The 20,390-nt window shown below is 43.3% G+C and overlaps 1 protein-coding gene across 1 annotated transcript in view; it reads left to right on the top strand.

The window, feature by feature from the left end:
• Window positions 1–20,390, top strand: part of IPMK (inositol polyphosphate multikinase) — a gene marked incomplete at its 5' end in the record, with an annotated part of 32,871 nt that continues 12,481 nt past the window's right edge. The window contains 4 exons of the mRNA XM_084210747.1: window positions 1–226; window positions 4,389–4,474; window positions 16,354–16,450; window positions 19,151–19,323. Of these exons, the coding sequence (XP_084066873.1) occupies window positions 1–226; window positions 4,389–4,474; window positions 16,354–16,450; window positions 19,151–19,323 (582 nt within the window). The remainder of the gene's footprint in view (window positions 227–4,388; window positions 4,475–16,353; window positions 16,451–19,150; window positions 19,324–20,390) is intronic.

The raw sequence follows: 20,390 nt of genomic DNA, 5'->3' as shown, positions 1-20,390 counted from the left end.
ATGGCCACGGAGCCCCCGCGGCCGGCGGGGCGCCCCGAGGGCGGGCGCGGGTGCTGCGCGGGCGGCGGGCGCGGCGAGACGGAGGAGGCCGAGGCCGCGGCCCAGCCGGTGCTCGGCGCCTCCCCGGGCCCCGCGGCGGCGGGGGGCGGCCGGCGGCGGGCGCTGAACGGATGCGTGCCGCTGTCGCACCAAGTGGCCGGGCACATGTACGGCAAGGATAAAGGCGGTGAGCGGCGACGGGCGCGGGGAGGGGGCGGCGGGCCTGGCCGGGACACCCGCGAGGGAGTTCTTCCCACCCCCACCCTACCCTCCGTTTAGCTGAATTCTGCCAGACCGGCTGTGACGGGCGGGTTTGGCTTCGAGTTCCCTCACGCCCCGGCGGCGAAGGGGCAGCTCTGTGGCTGGCGGGGCAAGGGTCGGCGCAGGCGGGAGCGGCGCCGGGGACTGAGCGCAGGACTCGCCCTTGCCGAGCTCCCGCCGCCGGGCTCCGGCCGCACCTGCTCGCCGGAGGTGCCGCAGCAGCGCGGGAGGTCGGTGCTGGGGCCTGGGGCAGTGCCGAGGGAGCGGAGCCTCCCCGGGAGAGCCGGAGGGGAGGCCGGTCGAGCTCCCCGCTACGCACAGGCCGCGGATGGAGCGGTGTAACCCCTGCTAAATTTCATTCTTCTGGTGCTTTTCCTAAATGGCATTAGTCTGTCAGGACGTGGTAGTTATCGGGAGCCCTTAAACCGAAGGACTTCTGCCGTTCAGCTTCGATTTACCAGGCACCTTTTTAAAAGTGGGGATTCAGGTAACAGCATGCTGGTTTTCTCAGAACAGATGTCAGAAACCTGGTTTATCTAATGGGACCACCTGAACCTGTGGCCACCAGAAACTTCACCAAATTATTACTAAGCTATAGTTATTTGCTGGTTTATTTGACGATAAATCTGAGCCAATGGCTAGGAAGTGATCTAATAATACAAAGACGTGAGGATACAGTGTGTCTCCACCAGGTCTAAATTTCTATTTTAGCTCCATGTTGAGGAGTAAGGTGTTTGCCCTTCTGATGAAGGGGCCTCTTAGCATAAGCAGTGGCCAGTGCCAAAGTAAGTGGCCGAGTTAATGCTGCCAAATGGCATTTCTCGCCTTTCCAGGACATTGCATTTGGGGTAACTCCTGCCTCTCAGCCAGATGGAGGGTATGCATCCATTCAGCTTGCAGTGTGCTCTCTGAGAGACGCTATAATGAGCACCTGCTGGCTTATTGCCTTTGAACCCTGGCGGTAGGAACTGCCCCTGCTGAATAGGCCAGGGGCTGAATTACAGAACCCTGTCAGCTATCAGTGAATGAAATTACAGCACTAATGGCACTGTGAGTTTGTCTTATCTACTGCCTGCATCCATGGTGTGCCTTGCTGCAGATAATCTCAACAAAAAACATTCTTCTCTTTGCCCCTGCCAAGGGCTGAACTTCAGAACCTTTTAGATTATCAGTGACTGGAATTACAGCACTAAGGGTGCTGTAAGTTTGTCTTATCTGCAGGCTGTTTCAATGGCATGTCTTGCTGCTGCTAATCTCCACAGAAAACTAATTCTTGTCCCTTGCCCCAGTTGCAGCCAGTGCAATAAAAAGTAGATGGAGGTGCATTGGGTCCTTGAAGGTGTATGTGTTCCATGCTCATACATCATAGCATGAGGTGGGATCAGGCAAAAAAAGGCTCAATCAGGGAGAGCTTCGCCTTTGGCACATCAGTCTTACTGCAGTGAGGTCAAACAGCACAGGTGATCATCTGTATTTTGGGTGCCACTGCAATGGGTTAGGTAAAGCTTGCTCCACTACATCTCATGGGCAAGACCAAAACTTGACTGCAGAGGCACCACCATGGTTGGTGATCTCATCTTGGAAACTGTTTTATGTTGAAGTGAAGACCAAAGCTGTTCTGGTACTCGCAGCTCTCATTTTTGTAACTCGATTTTCCCTTCTATTCCCACCTACAAACAGAGGACTTGAAGGTATCCAAAGTATTTTTAATTTTACTTTTTTTAGTAAAAGTACACAGTAAAATTTCTCCTGAATAACCTTCCTATTCCCCTTTGTTCCCTGTGACTGTTACTGCCTTGCAAAGAAAGGCCTCTCAGAGCCTCTCTGCCTGCATGTGTAGACATTAGGCTGCTGTGCATTGTGAGTGCCCTGTTGTTGGATGCTGTGTGCAGTAGTGCTTCCCCAGATAAATTGTGTGTAGTGAGTAAAGTAATGACTTGGGGTTGTGGCTTAATTCCCCAGGCAGGTAGAGAGAGACAGCACCTGGTGGGATATGTCACCTCATGGAGCCTCCTGCACCTGCCTGTGGTTTGGTGCCTGGACCTGCAAAATGCTGTGGGTCCCCAAGCCAGTAGTGGGGCTCTGTAGCTAAAGGGGCTGGTCTCCTTCAGAGTGACTTGCTTGCTCATTTCAGAGTGGCAGCAAGCTTTGCATCCACAGCCAGGGACAAACATTTGTGAGATATTTCAGGGTTTTATTTTCAACATAGTTCTTTTGATTCCTCAGAAATATTCATTTGCTTTTTCTTATGTTAAAACAGTCCTGTTCCCTGTCTGTGCTGAAAAATCCCAGGAAGCCTACCACAAACCCATGGCAAACATCCATCTGTTGGTATGATCTGCAGGTGGTGGTGATCTCTGCTTCTTGTAGATCAGAGGGAAGGTTATGAATTTTACCTCTCTGTGGTGAATGTTGAAACATGGTTCTGGTTTTCAGGCCTGCCCCATTCACAGTGACAGAATGGTGCAGTAAGTATTCTAGTCTGACAAGAATGCAGAGGATGAAGGAACTTTACATATCAGTTTATATTCAACTCTTCAAGTAATATGTATGACCCAATAGTGTATGTATTCTGCTTCCAAGAATCTCTGCCTGGTCTTTCTGCCTTGTAGATTGTCTGCTTATCCAAGGCAAAATGCAGCTTTTTGAGGAGCGTGTGTTATAAAACTTATTTTAATGTTTAGCCTAATTTATTTTAATGTGATTGTTAACAATTCACATATGGAACACGTGCCTTTGGAGTACCGGGTGCGCTTTGCAGAGTGGTTTCCAGCACATGCAAAAGGGTACAGGGAGGGGGAACACAAGCTGCTGTGTCTTGAAGATGTTGTGGTAGTCTGCACCCGTGTGGCAATATTTTTCTAGTTTTTAAAATTGTGTAATATCCAACTTTAGGCAAGAAACGTGGCTTGAGAGCTATTTCATGCAAATTTTAAAAGCAAATCTTTGGCATAGCAAACTATTGAAACAACTATTCTAAGTCTGGTGGTCGTTTTAAAGTAAATATCTTGGTCTCTAAAAGCTTTGTTTAGTTTCCAAGACTGCCCAACAGAGCCATTCATAGATAATGGGTTTTGAGGGGTGAAAAACACAATTGCTGTTGTAACTGCAAACTCTCTTTGGGATGCAAAGCTCCTGGATCATTTTTCTGTTTTCTCACATGGTAGTTGAAAATAGAACCTATTTTGGATAGAGTTGACATTTTTCCTACTCTTCTAAGCAAAACAATTTACTGTCTGAAAAGCTAGAAATGAATCCTAGGAGAAAAATTCTTTTCCAGAAGTGGGTTTTTTGTTTTCTGTTGAACCTAATGGTGCAACACAGCACACATTTCAGAGGAATGCAGTTACTTTTCTCCATTCTTGCCTACATCCATGTCTTGAGCATCCTTGGATACCTGCATTTCTTCTGCAGGTATTCAGATATACTGGTGACTGGAGAGTCATAAGGCTGTTTCATGAGGGCATTTTGGAGGGTTTTTTTTGTGCAGGCTTGATGGAGGTGTTGCCTGGCTGAGATGAAATTCTGTACTGTAATTAAGGGTGATAATTAAGGGTAGCATCTGATAGCTTGGAGTGCTGTAGGGGTGCTACTTCTTGTAGTAAGGACATACTCTATCTGTGCCACTAGTATAGATGTATATCCACAGGACATTTATTTCTGTTCTAGTAGTGAGAAATGCATTAAATGTGGTACTCCTTTAGTCTTGGCATTGTTGGAGAACAATTTATGAATTATTTAAAAAGGGAGTGTCTGTGTAATCTCTTTTAGTTAATGATGGGGTTTTTGGGGGTGGAAGTTTTAATGTCAAATCCCAGTACTGTCTTGGCCTTGGGCAGAGCTACACCCAGGAAATTATTCAGTGGGTAGAAATAAGAGGAATGCAAGCAAACCTCTGGTAAGGGTTAAATGTAGGAGCTGATAATTTTGTCTCTACTATGTGTGCAGAGGAAACAGTACAGCTTTTCAATAGACTGTCCTTGATGGTGAAGTCACTATTTCTGGGAGAAAAAAAAAAAAAAAAAGAAAGGCAGAAAGAAAGCTGTACCTCTTAAAACTAAGCCCTGAAGGAAATGCTTCTCTTTTAGGCATACTGCAGCATCCAGATGGAACTGTCCTGAAGCAGTTGCAGCCACCACCTCGTGGTCCCAGGGAGCAAGAGTTCTACAACAAGGTGAGGGTCCCACAGTGTGGGGGAGGCTGGCTTGCTCCAGCTGAAATGGGGGCTGTGCTTCCTGTAGAAGTACATCTTTATCATTGTAGTTGGCTAAGTGCAACCTAAATCCCCTGCCATGGTATCTCTGTGCTCTCTAGAACTTTCTGCTCCTTGCATGTCAGTCCTCCTGCCAGACCTGCTTCACTCACAGGATTTAAGCTTGCTTATTTCTTCACAGGATAGCAGACTTTCACAGCATCTAAGATTTTATTGAAAAGCCTTATCTCCTGTCTGTGTTTAAAGGGTTGTATGTTTGATCCCAACTTCTCACATAGCTAAGTATCTCAAAAGTGCTTACATCTAAATTTAGCATGTTTTATGCTTCTTCCTAGCCTGGTTTACTGCTAGAAGTATTGTTCTGTTCACTGTATTAAAACTCAGCTCCTTTAAAAAGTCAGTAAATATCAAAACTCTCAAGTTGTTTTAACTTCAATAGTTGTATTTTTCCTATTGCTTATCTTCAGTTTGCTTTATCAGTAACTTTAACAAGTGCACACCAGGAAAGCTGTTGCTTTCCTGTGAACAGTTTCTACAGCCTGCTCTGTCCTACCTGCCTGTGATAGTCTGTCATGGGGTTTTCATGTGTCAGATTGATATGCCATGCCTCTCCATGGCTTATTAGGTACAAAGAGCTATTAAAATCTTCATGCTGGGTGTAAGAGGAGTCTTGAGACCCTCTACTTGTTGTGGTGTTTGGCCTGGATTTTGGTTGGTAAGTTTCTTTTTCCCTAAAAGGGTATTTATTTAAGTTACAAAAGACCTTGCAGATTTCCTGAAAATGTCTCACATAAACAAAGCAAGGTGCTTTAAGTGAACAGTGTGTTTGCATACTAGCATTATTTGATAATGCCAGGGACAGGACAGCAGTCTTGACTTACTAGGAGCCAGTTAAATGTAAATATTTTTCTGAGTTTCTGTGTGACTGTCATTGAGATGAGGTTAAGAAATATGCCATCCAGCCTGACTGGTAACTTGAGTAGAAGGAGGAAGCTTGAACAGACTCCTTTGGGCACCAGGCTGCCTACTGTGCTGTGAAATCCTCAGGCAATGACAGTAACATGCTGTCCCTGCCTATAGCCAGCAGGTAAGAGGGGTAAGTTCAGGCATTGCTTGCACATGAACTCTTCACATCAGAGACTTTTTAATTTTGCCTCTTTAAGCTTAGACTCATGTGACAAACTGTGAGCAAGACCCTGGGCAGAGTCTTTGAGAAGGGGGTATCTGTGTCAGTGTGCTTGTTACTGTGTTGTGGAGAAGCCAGGTCTCAATGCTAGAAACTTAAAAGTAAGCTTCTATTCTGTCTCCTAAGGCCTTGCAGCTTCCTTCCAACACTGAATTATTTTGGTTGTAAGCCCTCTTGGAAGGGCATTGGTCAAGTATTGAAAAATAACAGAGAAAGGGAAAGATGTAGTCATGGTAAGTTGTGTGTGGACTAAGAGGCCTTTTAGTGGGAGAAGGGAAGGAGAGCATGTCCATCTATATGTGTTGTGGTGGTGAAAGTACAGGAGAAAAGTCTTGGAGATTTGTTGCCCTTCAATTATTACCTGCTGTCATGTTTACAGTCAGGCAAGAGCTGTGTGATGTGGGCTGTAGACATCTAAGCACTAGATATTATCATATAGGATAATAATTGCTCTGGGTTGGGAGGTTCAGGGTCGGGTACAGTTTCACATGCACCTTGAGCTGATCCAATAGCTCATTGTTGCCAAAAGGGAAATAAATGCCTTTCTTCCCATTCCTGCCATTTACCTTGTACCATTATGGTGCTTTTTGGACATTTATGAACTAATTTGACCTATTTAAAAGATGGCAAAACTTCCTTGTCTTCTGGTAGTGTTCTGGCAGTTTAGGGGACTAAGCTGACAAGCAATGGGAACAACAGCAAGGCTGCCCTGCTTTGGTGACTGAGTTCAGCCCATCTTGTGGGCTATAAGCAGAGATGTTATCACCTTGGAGAAGGCTGATGAGTCTCCAGAGATGGAGGGAAAGATAATTTTAGTGCTCCTTGAGACAGGGAGTTGTTGGCAAGGTGGCCATATACAGGAGATGGTGAGAAACAGAGCAGAAGTGAAACAAGTGAAATAAGCCTGATGAGGCCCAAGCTCTCCCTTTGTCAGGGCAAAACAGCAGGTTGGTTGGTAAAATCTAAGCAGATGGTTGTCCAATAGCATATGTGGATTAATTGTGACTCTTTTTTTAAAAAAAAATTCTGCTCCTGTTTTTTCATATGTGCTTAAGCTGTTTTGTCTGTAGGTATGTGAGTTATTGCTCCCCTTGCATCCCACCTTATACTAGCATGCATTAAAATTAGTGCCCCAGTACCTGTGTCAGAAACAAGGGGGGTATCTTTCCTTCTGGAACAGCACACCTCCTCATGTGAAGTAACTGAGAAGCTCTGTAGTTTATGGTAGCAAGAAGGGGAGCATGTCTCAGTTTCAGCTGCATGAGTCAGCTGGAGAGCAGCTATGGCAGATCTGAAGCAGAAGTGTCTTCCAGGAAGTGGTATTTCAGTGTGCAGCCCTAGCACTTGTCAGCTGAAGGCTGCAGGGAATGTGTCGTGATAGATGATAATGAGGCATTAAGGGACAAGTTTGACTAGAGCTCTGATATATTTAATGTGGTACCAGGTGGATATTATCTTCTGTTTGGATAAAAAGAGTCTCCTCATGTGAAACTGCTGGATTTGCTTGCAGCCTGATGTGTGAACACGACAGAGGTGGAAGTCTGTCAGTGAATCAGATGTTTTTTCCCTTGTTATTGATGGCTTTTTTTCTGTTGAGTATGATGCCAAGTACTTACCAGTAGAGCCCAAACAAAATGGGCTTCCATTTTGCAATGGAAACTTGAGGAAGACATGTGCTACAGAATACTAGTGGGTGGTCCAAAACTTGCTCAGAAGCAGGTGGCCGCTGAAGTTTGGAAGAATTTCACAGGTCTTTGTCAAATCTGGAAAACTGCTGAAGGAATTCCTACTCGGGCTGCTGTCAGGTTGCCTTTCTGTTTTCTTCATACTATGTTTTCCCTTTAGCAGTCAAAAAAAATAGTGGTCTTTTTTTGTAAGGAATGATTTCACCAATTAAACTTCTATCTACTAGAGCACTATGTCTCATTCTGTACTGTACTGCTAGGGAAGGGGCTTGCCATGTGTTATGAGGAGGGGAAAAACAGAGCATGATAAGATTATCATGAATACCTTCTAAGATAAAACATAATAAAACAATGAGCTGTTTGTTAATAGCTTAACTAGTTTGTTAATAGCTTACTGTGCACTGCTTAACTTCTCCTTGGAGTGTGACTTTCTAGCTGTAATGTGCACTTGCTTTGAGTTCTGTAAATCTGAGTAATTATCTAATCAAAATAAGAACATTTTAATTTTGTTTCTGCAAACTCCCTTTCTGTACCTGAGGGCATGAACTCCTTACAAATATTGCCTGCATAACCATGGAGTGTTTTAATTGGTATTCTGGTACCCTTATCTGTGTGAGAAAAATACCAGGTACTTTAACCTTGAATAGCTCCAAAATACTTTGTTTTCAATAGGTATGAGCAACAAGGGAACGAAACTAATTGAGGCATAAGGGTGGTGTTTATTTAAGGGCTATCAGCCCTGCTGATCAGTTGTTTCTGTGTAGTGTCAATGTTCTGTGTAGGTGGAGGTATTCCAAAGGACTACTTTTAAAGGGGTTTCAGGAGGGAGCAGTATACGGGGATTTGGGAACAGGGAAATAGTGTTGTTTGAAAATGTAGTCTTTTCAGTTAGAGAGACTAAATTGGTAAAAGGCAGTGTGAGCTTAGCAAGCATGCTAAGAAATCCACAGAAGTGGCCGGCTCCTCAGTGTGTTTTGGGATTTGGCTTCAGTCTGATTTATGCCAGGGCTCATTCATCCATGCTGAAATGCTCTGATTTATTTCAGCAGTGTTGATAGAAGGAGGAAACCCATCAGCACTCCTACAGTGATCTGTTGCACCAGGTGAGTTGAAAAATGTGAGGATAGCGTTGTTTGAAAAAGTTAGTGCAGGCACTGTGAGGTAACCCAGTGCTCAGCTGGGTGTGGAGCTCCTGTCTCAGCCACAGCAGGCTGTGCTCCAGAGCACTCTGTGCTCTGATAGCTCTGCCTTTGCATTTCAGAGCTCTCCAGCACGGGGCTTTCCTTAGTTTGTCATGTCAGGAATGCAGCATTGCAGAAACTGTTGTCCTGCAGGAGAGGGAGGATGCTGGAATGTCAAGCCTTAAATAGGGCAGCTGCTTTTGTGGGCACTAAAAGGGAGATGGGGCTGCAAGGAGGGGACACTGCCCAGCTCAGCTGAGACCCCATCTGCAGAGCTGCCTTCAGCTCTGGGGTCCCCAGCACAGGAAGGACATGGACCTCTTTGAGTGAGTCCAGAGGAGGCCTCCAAAGTGATGGGAGGGCTGGAACACCTCTGCTATGAGGAGAGGGTGGGAGAATTTGGGATGTTCGGCCTGGAGAAGAAAAGGCTCTGGGGAGAGCTTAGAGCCTCTTCCAGTTCCTCCAAGAGAGCCTGGAGAGGGAATTTGGCCGAGGGCCTTGAGGAACAGGACAAGGGGGAATGGCTTGCCACTGCCAGAGGGCAGGGTTAGATGAGATATTGGGAGGAAATCATTCCCTGTGAGGTGGTGGGGCACTGGCACGGGTTGTCCAGAGAAGCTGTGGCTGCCCCATCCCTGGAAGTATTCAAGGCCAGGCTGGACAGGACTTGGAGCAGCCTGGGATAGTGGAAGGTGTCCCTGCCTATACCAGGGGGTGGGACAGGATGGTCTTTAAGGTCCTTTCCAACCCAAACCATTCTGTGATTCTATGAAAACTGAGGAAGAGAGAATTTAGAGTTATCTTTGTGACTGTGGTTTCCTACAAGCTGTTATGCATGTGTGTGTCAAGCATAAAGAGATGGAGTGGTTCTTAATGTTCAGTAGAACAAGAAAAGGTTGCTGAGCTGTTTGGAAATGGCTACTCTTTGACTTCTGATCTTGGCTTTCACTCAGTGCTGTTGTAAACTTGTTACTGTGTGTAACTTTTCTGAGCCTGGCTTACTGAAGTTTAAAGTTTGCTAGTTGAGCAGCTAATAAACTGGGATTTTATGCTTAACAGATCAATAAATGTTCCTGTAAAGTTTTATTAGAATTGCCCTTCAGTTTGCCTGTGGTGACTGTATGACACTTGGGGGATGTGTAGTACACTTTCCCTCCTCCTGCCACCTGCTGAAGACAGTCCTGGGAAAGCTCCTGCAGCTTGGGCAGCTTCCAGTGGACACCTTTTTCTTTTTCCCTGTTGGCTGTACACCACAATTGTCATAGCTGGTTCTAGTGGTGTTGCCATGCCATGGCTCCAAGTGACACTGCTGCAATGGTGTAAGGTTTCCAAAGCTACTGTAATGCAAGTTGTACCCAAATTCTCAGAGAGTTCTGTCCCAGGTGCAAGGGTGATTTTGGGAAGTTGGATTGAAAAGGTGGACAGAGTTCTCCCAGTCCCAGCTCAGCTCTGGTAAGCTCCTACCTCTGGCCAATGCTTGTGAACCAAGGGAGATGATTAAGTGCAGGAAGCATTGTGAAAAGATAATTCAGCTAACCACTTGGCTCTTCTGGTTAACACATCTTGCACCCTGCCCAGTTAGTGATGGCTCTGTTTACTGCTGTAGCAGTTCAGGGTTTGAGTCCTGCTGACATTGAATCTGAATGCAAGGAAGTTGTTACCAGTGGAGATAGCAGAAAATGTTTTTCACTTTTGTTATGTGTCCTAAAAACAAAGCCAGGATATAAGAGACACAAATAGCTCCAACATGTAAAAGAGATTTGCAGTGGTTAGGTGAGAGTTAGGCACTTGAAAGCTAGGAAGGAATGGTTTTGTGCTTGCCTACACAATTGTTCTGAAGTTTCTTTTGGATGCATTGAAATGCAGTTTCCATAGGGCAGTGACCTGTGTTTGTTTTACTTTCCCTCATAACTCACTAGCTTATTTTACAGCCTGATACAAGGCAGGATGAATATTGTTTGTGCAACTTTTGCTGTCTTTTTTAACAGAGAGTCTTTGAGTTTGTAACCAGGGGGTAATGTGTTAGTGAAACCCAGTCACGTTAATATTTCTGAAGCCACAGTTCCTTGTGCTTCTGGGGTTACAGAGAAGAAATGTTCACGAATTGTGCCCATTTGGACCATTAGCAGTAATCTTTTCCTTACTGTTTTATTGATTTTGTTCTCAATAACCTGCTGCAGCTCCTGGGCTATGTCTTTTCATTCCTGATCAATGCTTGCTTCTTTTCTTACTCATTTTAATTAGTATTCCAACAGCTTTACGCAGTGCAGAAGACTTGTGGTGATTTCCCCCTCCCCCCAATGGCATAAAATGAAGCCAACTGTCTGAAAGATGGGTTTTGGCCTGAATTTGCACAGAACTGCAAGAACTGAGTCATAAGGCTCAGCTCCCTTTAAGCCTATATAGCATAAATCATGATAAGGCAGCCTGTGTTCCATAAACTGTTCTCTGCTACTGACAGGAAAGGAAAGGGGCTGGGGAGGCAAAGTACGTCTTGTTTCAGGATAAGTTATCCTATTTTGTAAGCTCAGTGAAGTGCTTTTGTACTCTTGATTTAGATGATAATCCTTGGCTGAAAAAGGAGTGGATGATGGCCATTGTGCTGCTGTTGTGTACTAAAATATCTGTATCCTGTGATCACGTCTCTGGCTAAGGTTTTGATTTGCAGTCTTGTATGGACAAAAATACAGGATGCCTGCTTTTCTTAACATCTTATTTTGGAGAAGCAATGCCTTGCCCCTGCCTTTCATTACTGCTGCATTTGGAGCTGTAGCTCAAAAGGATCTTTGGCTGTGCCTCATTCTGGCACATCTGGATCTGCCACACTAAGATACTGGTACTGAAGTGTACAAGTTACCTGTTGGCAAACATAGTGAGCACATTCTGATGCAGTTCATTCCTGCCCTCACCATCACTCCTCTGCTCAGGAATTGTCTAGAAGGAATCCTCTTTTACTGGGGAAATGAGCAAACCAGCATGTGAAGTTAACCATGAGCCTGGGCATTGGTAATAAAAGCAAGGACACATAGTAATTCTTAACTAATGAGAAGAAAAGGCTTTTTGATAAAGCTGTGAAATACTGGCAGCTGGTATTCAGATCTTTTTTCACGTGAGGAGTTGTCTAAGAGTGATGAAGGACGATGTGTAGCTGTAAGAACCTGCTGAGTTCCTACTACTGCTCTATAAACAATTTTTTTGTACTTCACTATTAAATGACTGGACAGTAGGACTTGGAAAATATGGCAGATTTTTGTGGTTCTTGCACTCTGCAGCAAAAGCCAGTTTGGAAGAAACACACCGCACAGTAGTGAGTTAACCTAGAAGGATCTGGTGAGTGTCTTGTTTCCCATGCTCTTTGAGGATTGTGTATCACAGAATAAACTACAACCCACTTTAACAAATCTAGGAAACCCTTTAAAAAGGGAGACAGTAAAAGGCCATTATTGCAATTTGATGCAATTATGGAACTACTGGGTGGAGTTGGGAAGAGACTGAGTAGTCTGTAGTCTATGCAAATAAGCAGGAAAAAAAATACCGTTCTCTTAGCAACCTGATTTTGAGGAATATTCCTTACCAAGAGTAGATCAGTAGATCTGGTTGGACATAAAGTGAAAATGCACAGTTGTAAAGTGTAGAGTATGTTAAATTGAATTAAGACCCAGCAAAGTGCTCCTGCTCTGCTGGAGGGTCATGCAAGTGCTTTTTCAGCCTGGATCAAATACTGTTTAGACTTTAATTATGAATGTTTTAGAATATGGATCAACTTACTAATACATGTTAATGTTATACAGAAAATACTTTCTCATTATAAGTTCATTTAAAAGTAAGATACAGTTGGTGAACTGACAGAATGAGGAAAGTATAGGTTGCCTACTTGAAAGAAAAACAAAATAAATTCAGTCTCCAAAAAGAATTCTAGTTTCCAGTTATAAATAGAACCCAGGCAGGCTTTTAATGTTGTCACTACTTGAGGGGGAAGGGATGCCATCCTGGGGACCCTTGACAGGCTTGAGAAGTGGGCCAATGGAACCTCATGGAGCTCAACAAAGACAAGTGCAGGGTCCTGCCCTGCAATCCCAGACACACCAACAGCTTGGAAGGAGGAGGGATTGAGAGCAGCCCTGGGAGAAGGGATTGAGAGCAGCCCTGGGAGAAGGACTTGGGGATGATGGTTGTTGAAAAACTCACCATGAGCTGGCAGGGAGTGCTCCCTGTGTATTTTCAGTAAAAGTGATTGCAATTTCATTAATATGGCTGCATATTAGTAAATTAAGGCATTTGCTATAATAGCATTTAGTGTAACAGCATTCACAAATATTTAAGTTCTGAAGTTCTTGTCGTGTGAGATTTTGAATATAAGCAGAGCTGGCTCAATGCCAGTCATTTTTGTGGAAACAGGTTCTGTGGACACAACTCAAACCATGATGGTGCCACTTCAGTAAAAACCCAGGGCTGTCTGAGTTGTAGAACCAAGCAGATATGAATTGCTAAAATCACAGCTGCTGTTTCAACCTCAGTTTTTTGACCCTTGCACTTGCCTGGTGTAACTGGCTGATGTAAGAGTCTTGAGGGAAATGCAGTGTGTGCTCAGGTAATTAAAGTCTGTAATATAATACATACCCAATGGAAGAGGGAATTAAGGTTGCCCTAGCATCTGTAAATCTTGCATTTGCTAATTTAAGTGCCTGACTTAGCTGCATTAACTGCTCAAAAAAAATCTCAAATCCCACGGTGGACAGTGAATTCTCTCCCTGATGTTGGCAGCTGGCTGTGTAATCTGAGACTCTGTAGGTTGTAGTGCTGCTGCCTTTAGGGACAGTTTATGATAGCTGGCAACAAAGAAAGGTGATGCTTCAGACTGATATGCCTACTCTGACACTTAAAGTTTCCCACTCAAATAGCTTTAAAATATATGTTCTTTTAAATTAACTCTTGAATGTACTGAATGAACTCTTGAATGCATTATTGGGAGTTCTATCTCCATTTAAAATGTTTTATATCAGGTTATTGAGGAATAGACTACTTGGAAGATAGTGCTTCTGGAGCTCTTTTCCCCACTTGGTCTCAACTTTGGGCTATTACACCCCATTATAAATTATCTGAGTATCTTTGTTGTATCCTGCTATTTCAAATACATAGGAACAGACTCATAATTACTTGCTAAGTTGCAAAGTTTAATGGCCTGATGTTGACTTACTTTAAAAAGTAAGTCAAGGGTCCTCTCTCTCTTAAAAAACCCAAAGTGGTCTCCTGATGTTCCCCTTTCTCACGATCTTTTGCTGATAAATTTAGTAAGAGTTACTACGTCTGCCTGTTTTTTCAGTTGCATTCAGTGTTTCTCCTTGTTGTCTGTTGCGCTTTTGGTTTCCATCGCTCTCCTCTTGGTCCTGACCTAAATATATGCACTTGCTCCCATGTAAAGATATGGTAATTTCTGCCTCTCAGATCTCAAACTCATCTGGGAAAAGAGCATTAGTGCTCTTTTAGTGCGGTGGAGTGCCCTGCCTTGGATGTAAGGTGCTATGATCATAAACTACCACAGTAAACAAAATTTGATTTGTACTACTTGTATACAGTATGAAGTAATGGCACCAGTCAGTGCTTGGTGTGCTGGCCCAGAAACTGCTGTCTGCACAGCTGTCTGAACTGTTATCAAAGAGAACAGTGATCAAGTCTGTGCCTGATCAAGTCTGTGCCTCAGCATCTGCCTGCTGCTAATCTTCCCCTCTCTTCCACCTTTAGCTTCTTTTCTTCCTTAAATGAGTAAGATCAAGGTACATTGCAGTCTTCTGGAGAAAGCAGTGTCCTCTGCTGGCAACCCCTGAGGCTCAGTGAGGAAATGTTGCATAAATACGCTGATCACAGGGGCAAGCAAGACTTTTTATCTAAGAGCACAATGTACCAGCATACTAGCTTATGCTAAAATGCAGGGAAACTGGACTTAGACATACAATTATGTGTCATCCTCAGTGGTCATGCCAGCTTGTCAAACCATGACATGTGAAGAGAGGTCAGTGCCCTGTGATGTGACACTGTGACTTAAAAGGTACACACCCAGCAACTTCTCTATACTTAAGATAGCAACAGTAGTGGCAGAGGGTGTGGTGTTGGGTGTACCCCAGAGTTTTGCAATACGTTGTGCACATATTTGTCTAGTTTGAGCTTTCAGGATTCAGCCCTTTGCCTTAATCTCTTTTAAATGGGGGCTATACCATGAGTTGGTTAAAGGAATGGGTCAAATTCAATACCTTAGCTCACAGTCAGCATGGGTGTATCATGTTCTTGATCACTGCCCACTAACAGTGAGTGTGTCAGAACTGTGCCTGGTGCAAGCCCAGGAGAGCCCTGCTTTAGCTGTGGAGAAGTCCCTCTGTTAGAAGCACACTGGTGATTTGAGTTCACCTAGTTTGAGATTTTTTCAGTGAAGCCTAAATTTAGGACAAACTCCCATTAACTAATTTTAACACTGCTGCTGCATGAGGTGCTGTGTCGAGTTACTGGCACTGCTGAGCATAGCCAAGGTCTGCCTCGATGCTCTAAAATAGCCTGTGGACTTCAGATCCTTTTTTTTTTTTCTCCCTAGCTGTATTAACATAACACTACAGGTATGTATTTTGCATTACCTCCCCTTTGTAGCTGCTATTGCCAGGTATCCCCCACTGTGGTTAAATGTGGCCTGACACAGTGAGCTGAGCCAAGTCTGCAGAGCTGTTAACACCTGATATTTTTTTTGCCTTGCTGCCAACTTAGCAGTAGGCTCTGGCTGCACTGCAGTGACATCAGAACCCTGAGCATGCCAGGTCACTCTGCAGCACCCATGGGTATTGCTGTGTGGCCATGGTAGGGCTGAGGGGAAGGACACCACTCTGATGGCAGCACAGCTGGGACATCTCTATGGGGAGTGGGATGAGATGGCTCCTAAATGCAGTGACAGTCATTGTAACCTGGTGTGGATATGGATCTTTCAGTCCACAGAGCTTGTGGAAGCATGATATAGGCAATCCCCTACGACTGCAACTACATCACTGGGTGGGATGGGGGAAATCTTGGCAAGGGAATGGTTTTGAAGCCCTCTTGGCATGCTGCAAACTGGTAACAGTCATGCAGTTCCATAACAGATAGTATCCAAAGCTTCATTTTAACTGCAGAGTTGTTCCTTCAGGAATAGAAGCCAGCTGCTGTTTCCAAACTGTTATTGTTTTTCCTACAGAAGTTGAAAAAAATGTTGAAAGCATTAAAAGCAAACAAAAAAGAAATATATTTGAATTGTGCATAGTCTGTGTGATGTAGCTACAGCATGAATTGTCCTGAGGAATATGAGAAAATGCTATCTAGTCAGAGCTTCTATACTTTATCTGATAGAAATTAAAAATATTTGGATATATAATATGATGTACTAATCCTACACAGTCTTGAATGCAAATGTGAGAACACCTTTTTCAATAGCTCGACTTTGAAGTTAACAATTGCAGTTTAGATTTTTATTCAAGTTAAGCCATAAATTCTGCTTAGGGTTGATGCATCATTGCCACTTGAAAATTTGAAAGAAAGGATGGCACTCATTAATGATAATTATCATCTTTATCTTGTATGTTTTTTAAATATAAGGTAAATATCTTAGACTTATGAAAACAAATAGTGTAAGAAAGTGTAATTATGGAACAACTGGAAGTTGTCATGGTTTGGCCCCAGCCAGCTGCCAAGTACCATGCAGCTGCTTGTTCACTCCCCCACCAGCAAAAATGAATGTTTAAAATGATCTCTCCAAGCCTCCCTATTTTATTTCAGGTTTATGACTCCGACTGTTGCGACAGCATTCTTCTGGAGCTGCGGGAATATCTGCCAAAATACTTCGGTGTCTGGTCACCACCTACTGCACCAAATGGTACTGTTCTAATTTTATCTCTTAATCCAAACCTCCTGGAAAACATTTCTGGAGACTAATTTTTGGCAGTTGTGAGCTCCGTAGGGTTTTTTTGGACTTGTTTTAGAACCCACTGACATTCCCTCTAGCAACTGGTTCCAGTTTGCACTCTTGTGGCTGGATTAGATCTTTGGAGTCTTTCTTCCAGGGAAGATGGGGTGTGGATGTTTGAACAGCAGAGGTTTCCTGAGTAGCTGGGCCTGATGGACATTGCCCCTGAGCTCCTGCTCTGGGTGAGGTTGTGGTGGAGGAGTGGGCTGGTTCCATGGTCATGTGCAGGCAGGCGATCAAAGGAAGAAGCACTTTGTGGGTGTGGAATAAAGGAAAGATGGATACTCTGGGGCTGGGGAAGCATTCAGACTGGAATCTGCTGCTGTTTCTCCAGAGGTTGGATCCCATCACTGTGCCTTACCACCCAAAGCACTTATTTCAGCAGATGTCATGGTGGGGAGTTCTGCTTGTCATCCTTTGTTACTGGTTGGAATGAAACAAAGATCTAGTGTCTTAAAATTTGTGTTTTTAAAACACAATCAGGAATCAGGAAGAAAAGGGTGGTTTTGGTAGAACAATTGGAAGATTGTGTCTTCAAGAGAAAATAGATCTTGTATTATAAACTAGATTTTCTTCTGGGACTTTGCTAATTCATACTGGGGACATGGAGCTTCTGGAACACACAGAAAAAAAGGGATGCCATGGAATCTATTTGAATATGTGGGCACCAAACTAGATGCCATGCTCCTTTAAAATAACTCTGTTTTCTTCTGCTTATGTTATCACTTGATAGACTTGTTTTTCAAAGAAGTAGTAGGACAGCATCCAAAGACATGGTGTAATATCTACAGGAAAAAATGAAAGCAAGATTCTGGTAGTACCAGCAGTTTCTTAGCTCAGATTTAGCTTCATGTTTTCCTGTTTGGCACTAACTCAAATAGCTCTACAAGAGCTATCTTTTTCCTTCCCTCACAATTTAATGTGCCATGGAGTTCACTTAATCTTCCCGCTCAATTGCAAATATTTTTTTTTTCTATTTGCAATATGATCTTAAGACGTGAAAATATGTGATCTAACCAAGAGACAGTAATTCAACACATTGCTCATTTGCTTTGGGGATTCATAAGCACTGTGCACAATGGGGCTGGATTTTGGAAGGTCCCTCCCAGTCCATCAGACATAGGCAGTAGGAATAACTGTTTAAAGGAGGAGAAACTTTTGGTTTTGTTTGTTTTGCTTCTTGAAAAGGCTGTGCACTATCATGAGTCCTCTTCATAGAAAGCTGTGGCTACAGTTCAACCCAAACACTGCACTGCCAGCTCTTATCTGTAGTATTAATGAGCTTTGGGTAGTCTTGATAGAAATCAAAGTTGCTGCAGATGAAGGAGCTTAGCAGAGTGTATGTGTATCTTGTTCCTAAATGTAGATTGAAGATATATTTGTAGGTTTGCTGCAGTCTTGATATTGGAAGTCTGACTTTTCCCTTGGCAATCACAGCTCTGTACAATCCAGTGGTAGTGACTTAAAGTAGTAGAAGTCCCTTTTAGTTCTTTTCCTTAAGAAGGTGTTTCTACTTATTAAGTGTAAATGAAATGTTGCTTGTTCCCTTTATCTTGACTGGGACTGGTTTGTTACCTGTCTGTACAACTTTCAAACAAGGCATTTTGTGCCTCTTTTTAAACTTGAACTAGTTTTGCTTTCTCTCACAATCCCATTTTAGATCATACTGCAGGAATGGGGTATAATACAATGGCTTTTTGTGTTTAAACTGCATTAAAGCCGAAGAAATACATTTATGGAATAGGCTGTACTGGAAAGAAAACCAGCCTTGATGGTTGTGCCTGGTGACAGGTGGATTTACAAAGCACATATGGAGAATGAGACCAGTGTTGAGGCTGTGTTGGTTATGCCATGTCTTGGCAAGGGCTGGAGGTGGGTGCAGCTGTCTCCCAGGCAGAGTTGTTTGAGAGTTGGCTGGGTACTGACTCCATTTCCTTGTGTTCTGATAGTGAGTCTGGGGGTCATGCTGGTAATGATCATTTTCATCAGGGTTTAGATACTCCTTTAAATCTTCAGGCACTCCAAGTACTTTGGGGGTTTCTTAGTCCAGCCACCCTCCCAAAGGGCTGTTAGAAATGGATGAAAGGCAGCCTAGGATTCCGAGAGCCTGTGTGTGCCATGAGAAACAAGTGAGATGGGAGTGGCATAAAAAGAAGCAAAATGAGCTGCACTTCAGCCCCTGAAGGCCAGGACTTAAATGTTCTCTTCATTTTTAAAATGACACAGGAGATCAACTGAATTGCAAAACTATCCACACAGCTGCAAAACCTGCATTTGTATGTGGTTAGTAATGCTCTTTGTGATATGTTAATGACTTAATAAAAGCTACTCAGGGATTTTATCTGGGCAATAATTTGAATTTGACTGCTGGGTTAATGCATGTTAATTGTGTACAATTCTCTAAACAAGAAAGCATTTAGATTTTCATAGCAGTAGAATTTGTGGGAGTCAGTGACCATGATTTAGCCTGCATTCAGAGACAAATTTGACTCTTGAATTCATGTGATATTAAGCCTTAAACTCTTCACATTCCTCCACAGGTGCTCAGCAGAAGCTATGTAATTATTTTGCTTTGACCCACTGTTAACAAAAGTTTTGTTTTTTTGACAGACATATATCTAAAACTGGAAGATGTGACCCGTAAGTTTAATAAGCCCTGCATAATGGATGTAAAAATAGGTCAGAAAAGTTATGATCCCTATGCTTCAGCAGAGAAGATACAGCAGCAGGTCAGCAAGTACCCTCTGATGGAGGAGATTGGCTTTTTGGTTCTTGGAATGAGGGTAAGGACTTGTTCTGTCTCCACTTTGAGTTTATGCTCAGGCCTCTTGTCCCACACCAGGTACAGCAGCTGGTTTTCCTAGCAAACAGCAATCCTCTTGAGTTACACATAAATACAGTGTTACCTGAATGCCTTGGTAGTGCTGGCATCAGCTGTCCTGTGAAATCAGTTCCAAAGCACTGCCCTGGTTCAAAACAGTTAATTAACTTGGCTGTGTCCATTAGGGCAAGCTATTTGCAACCTGGGCACTGTATATGTGTACAAGAGAGGGACTGGGTATTTAAAACTGAACATAGTTGCAATTAATTCTTCACCATCACAACAGATATTTAAAATTATTAAGCATATTTTTATTTTATTTCAGGCTTATATCAGATATTTACGTACTGAACCAGTCTTTCTAATAATTCAGTAATGAGCTGTATCCTCCATGTTTTTCATCTTTATACTCTGCTTTTAGATATAAATAATTTTAGATGTTTTTTCTATTTAGGGAGGAGTAAGTAAGCTCTCAGAGGTGATGCATATAGCCATGAACAGCTGCTTATGTTTTACATTTAAAAGGTTTTCCATCAGAAGGAAACTTCTTTTGATATTTACACACTCAAGGAACAGCTGTCAGGGGAAGGTTAGTTGGGCATGCAGATGTTCCTATTAACTCTTAGTATTCTTAGAAATTCTTAGAAATTAAAACTTCAATATAAAGAAAAGCCACATTTGTGGCTCAGGAGGAGAAATGTGTTGATGTCACCGAGCTCCTGATGGAATTCAAAAGTAGTTTTCTCTGCAGTGATAGGTACAGAAAGAGTTTTTGATATGGGATTTTTGTTTTTCTTCTCATACACAAAGCCAGGGCTCCTCAAGCTCTGCAGCATAAATGGCTGGAGACTTTGATAAGCTTCCCCTTTGCTGTTCAATAGCAACAGCAGCCAGATTTGCACCATTGTTCAAGATAATTCTAATATCTCTGTAATGTTTTGTGCAGAGCTGCCCAGCCTCCCAGCCCTTAACTAACTCTGCCTTGAGATAAGCTGCTATATAAATTATAGTGGTCATGAGTAGTAATTA

Source organism: Fringilla coelebs (genome assembly GCF_963513975.1).
Source record: "Fringilla coelebs genome assembly, chromosome: 8".
Lineage (NCBI taxonomy): Eukaryota > Metazoa > Chordata > Aves > Passeriformes > Fringillidae > Fringilla > Fringilla coelebs.
Note: the sequence above shows the minus strand (reverse complement) of the source record. Positions and strands in the feature narration are given on the sequence as shown.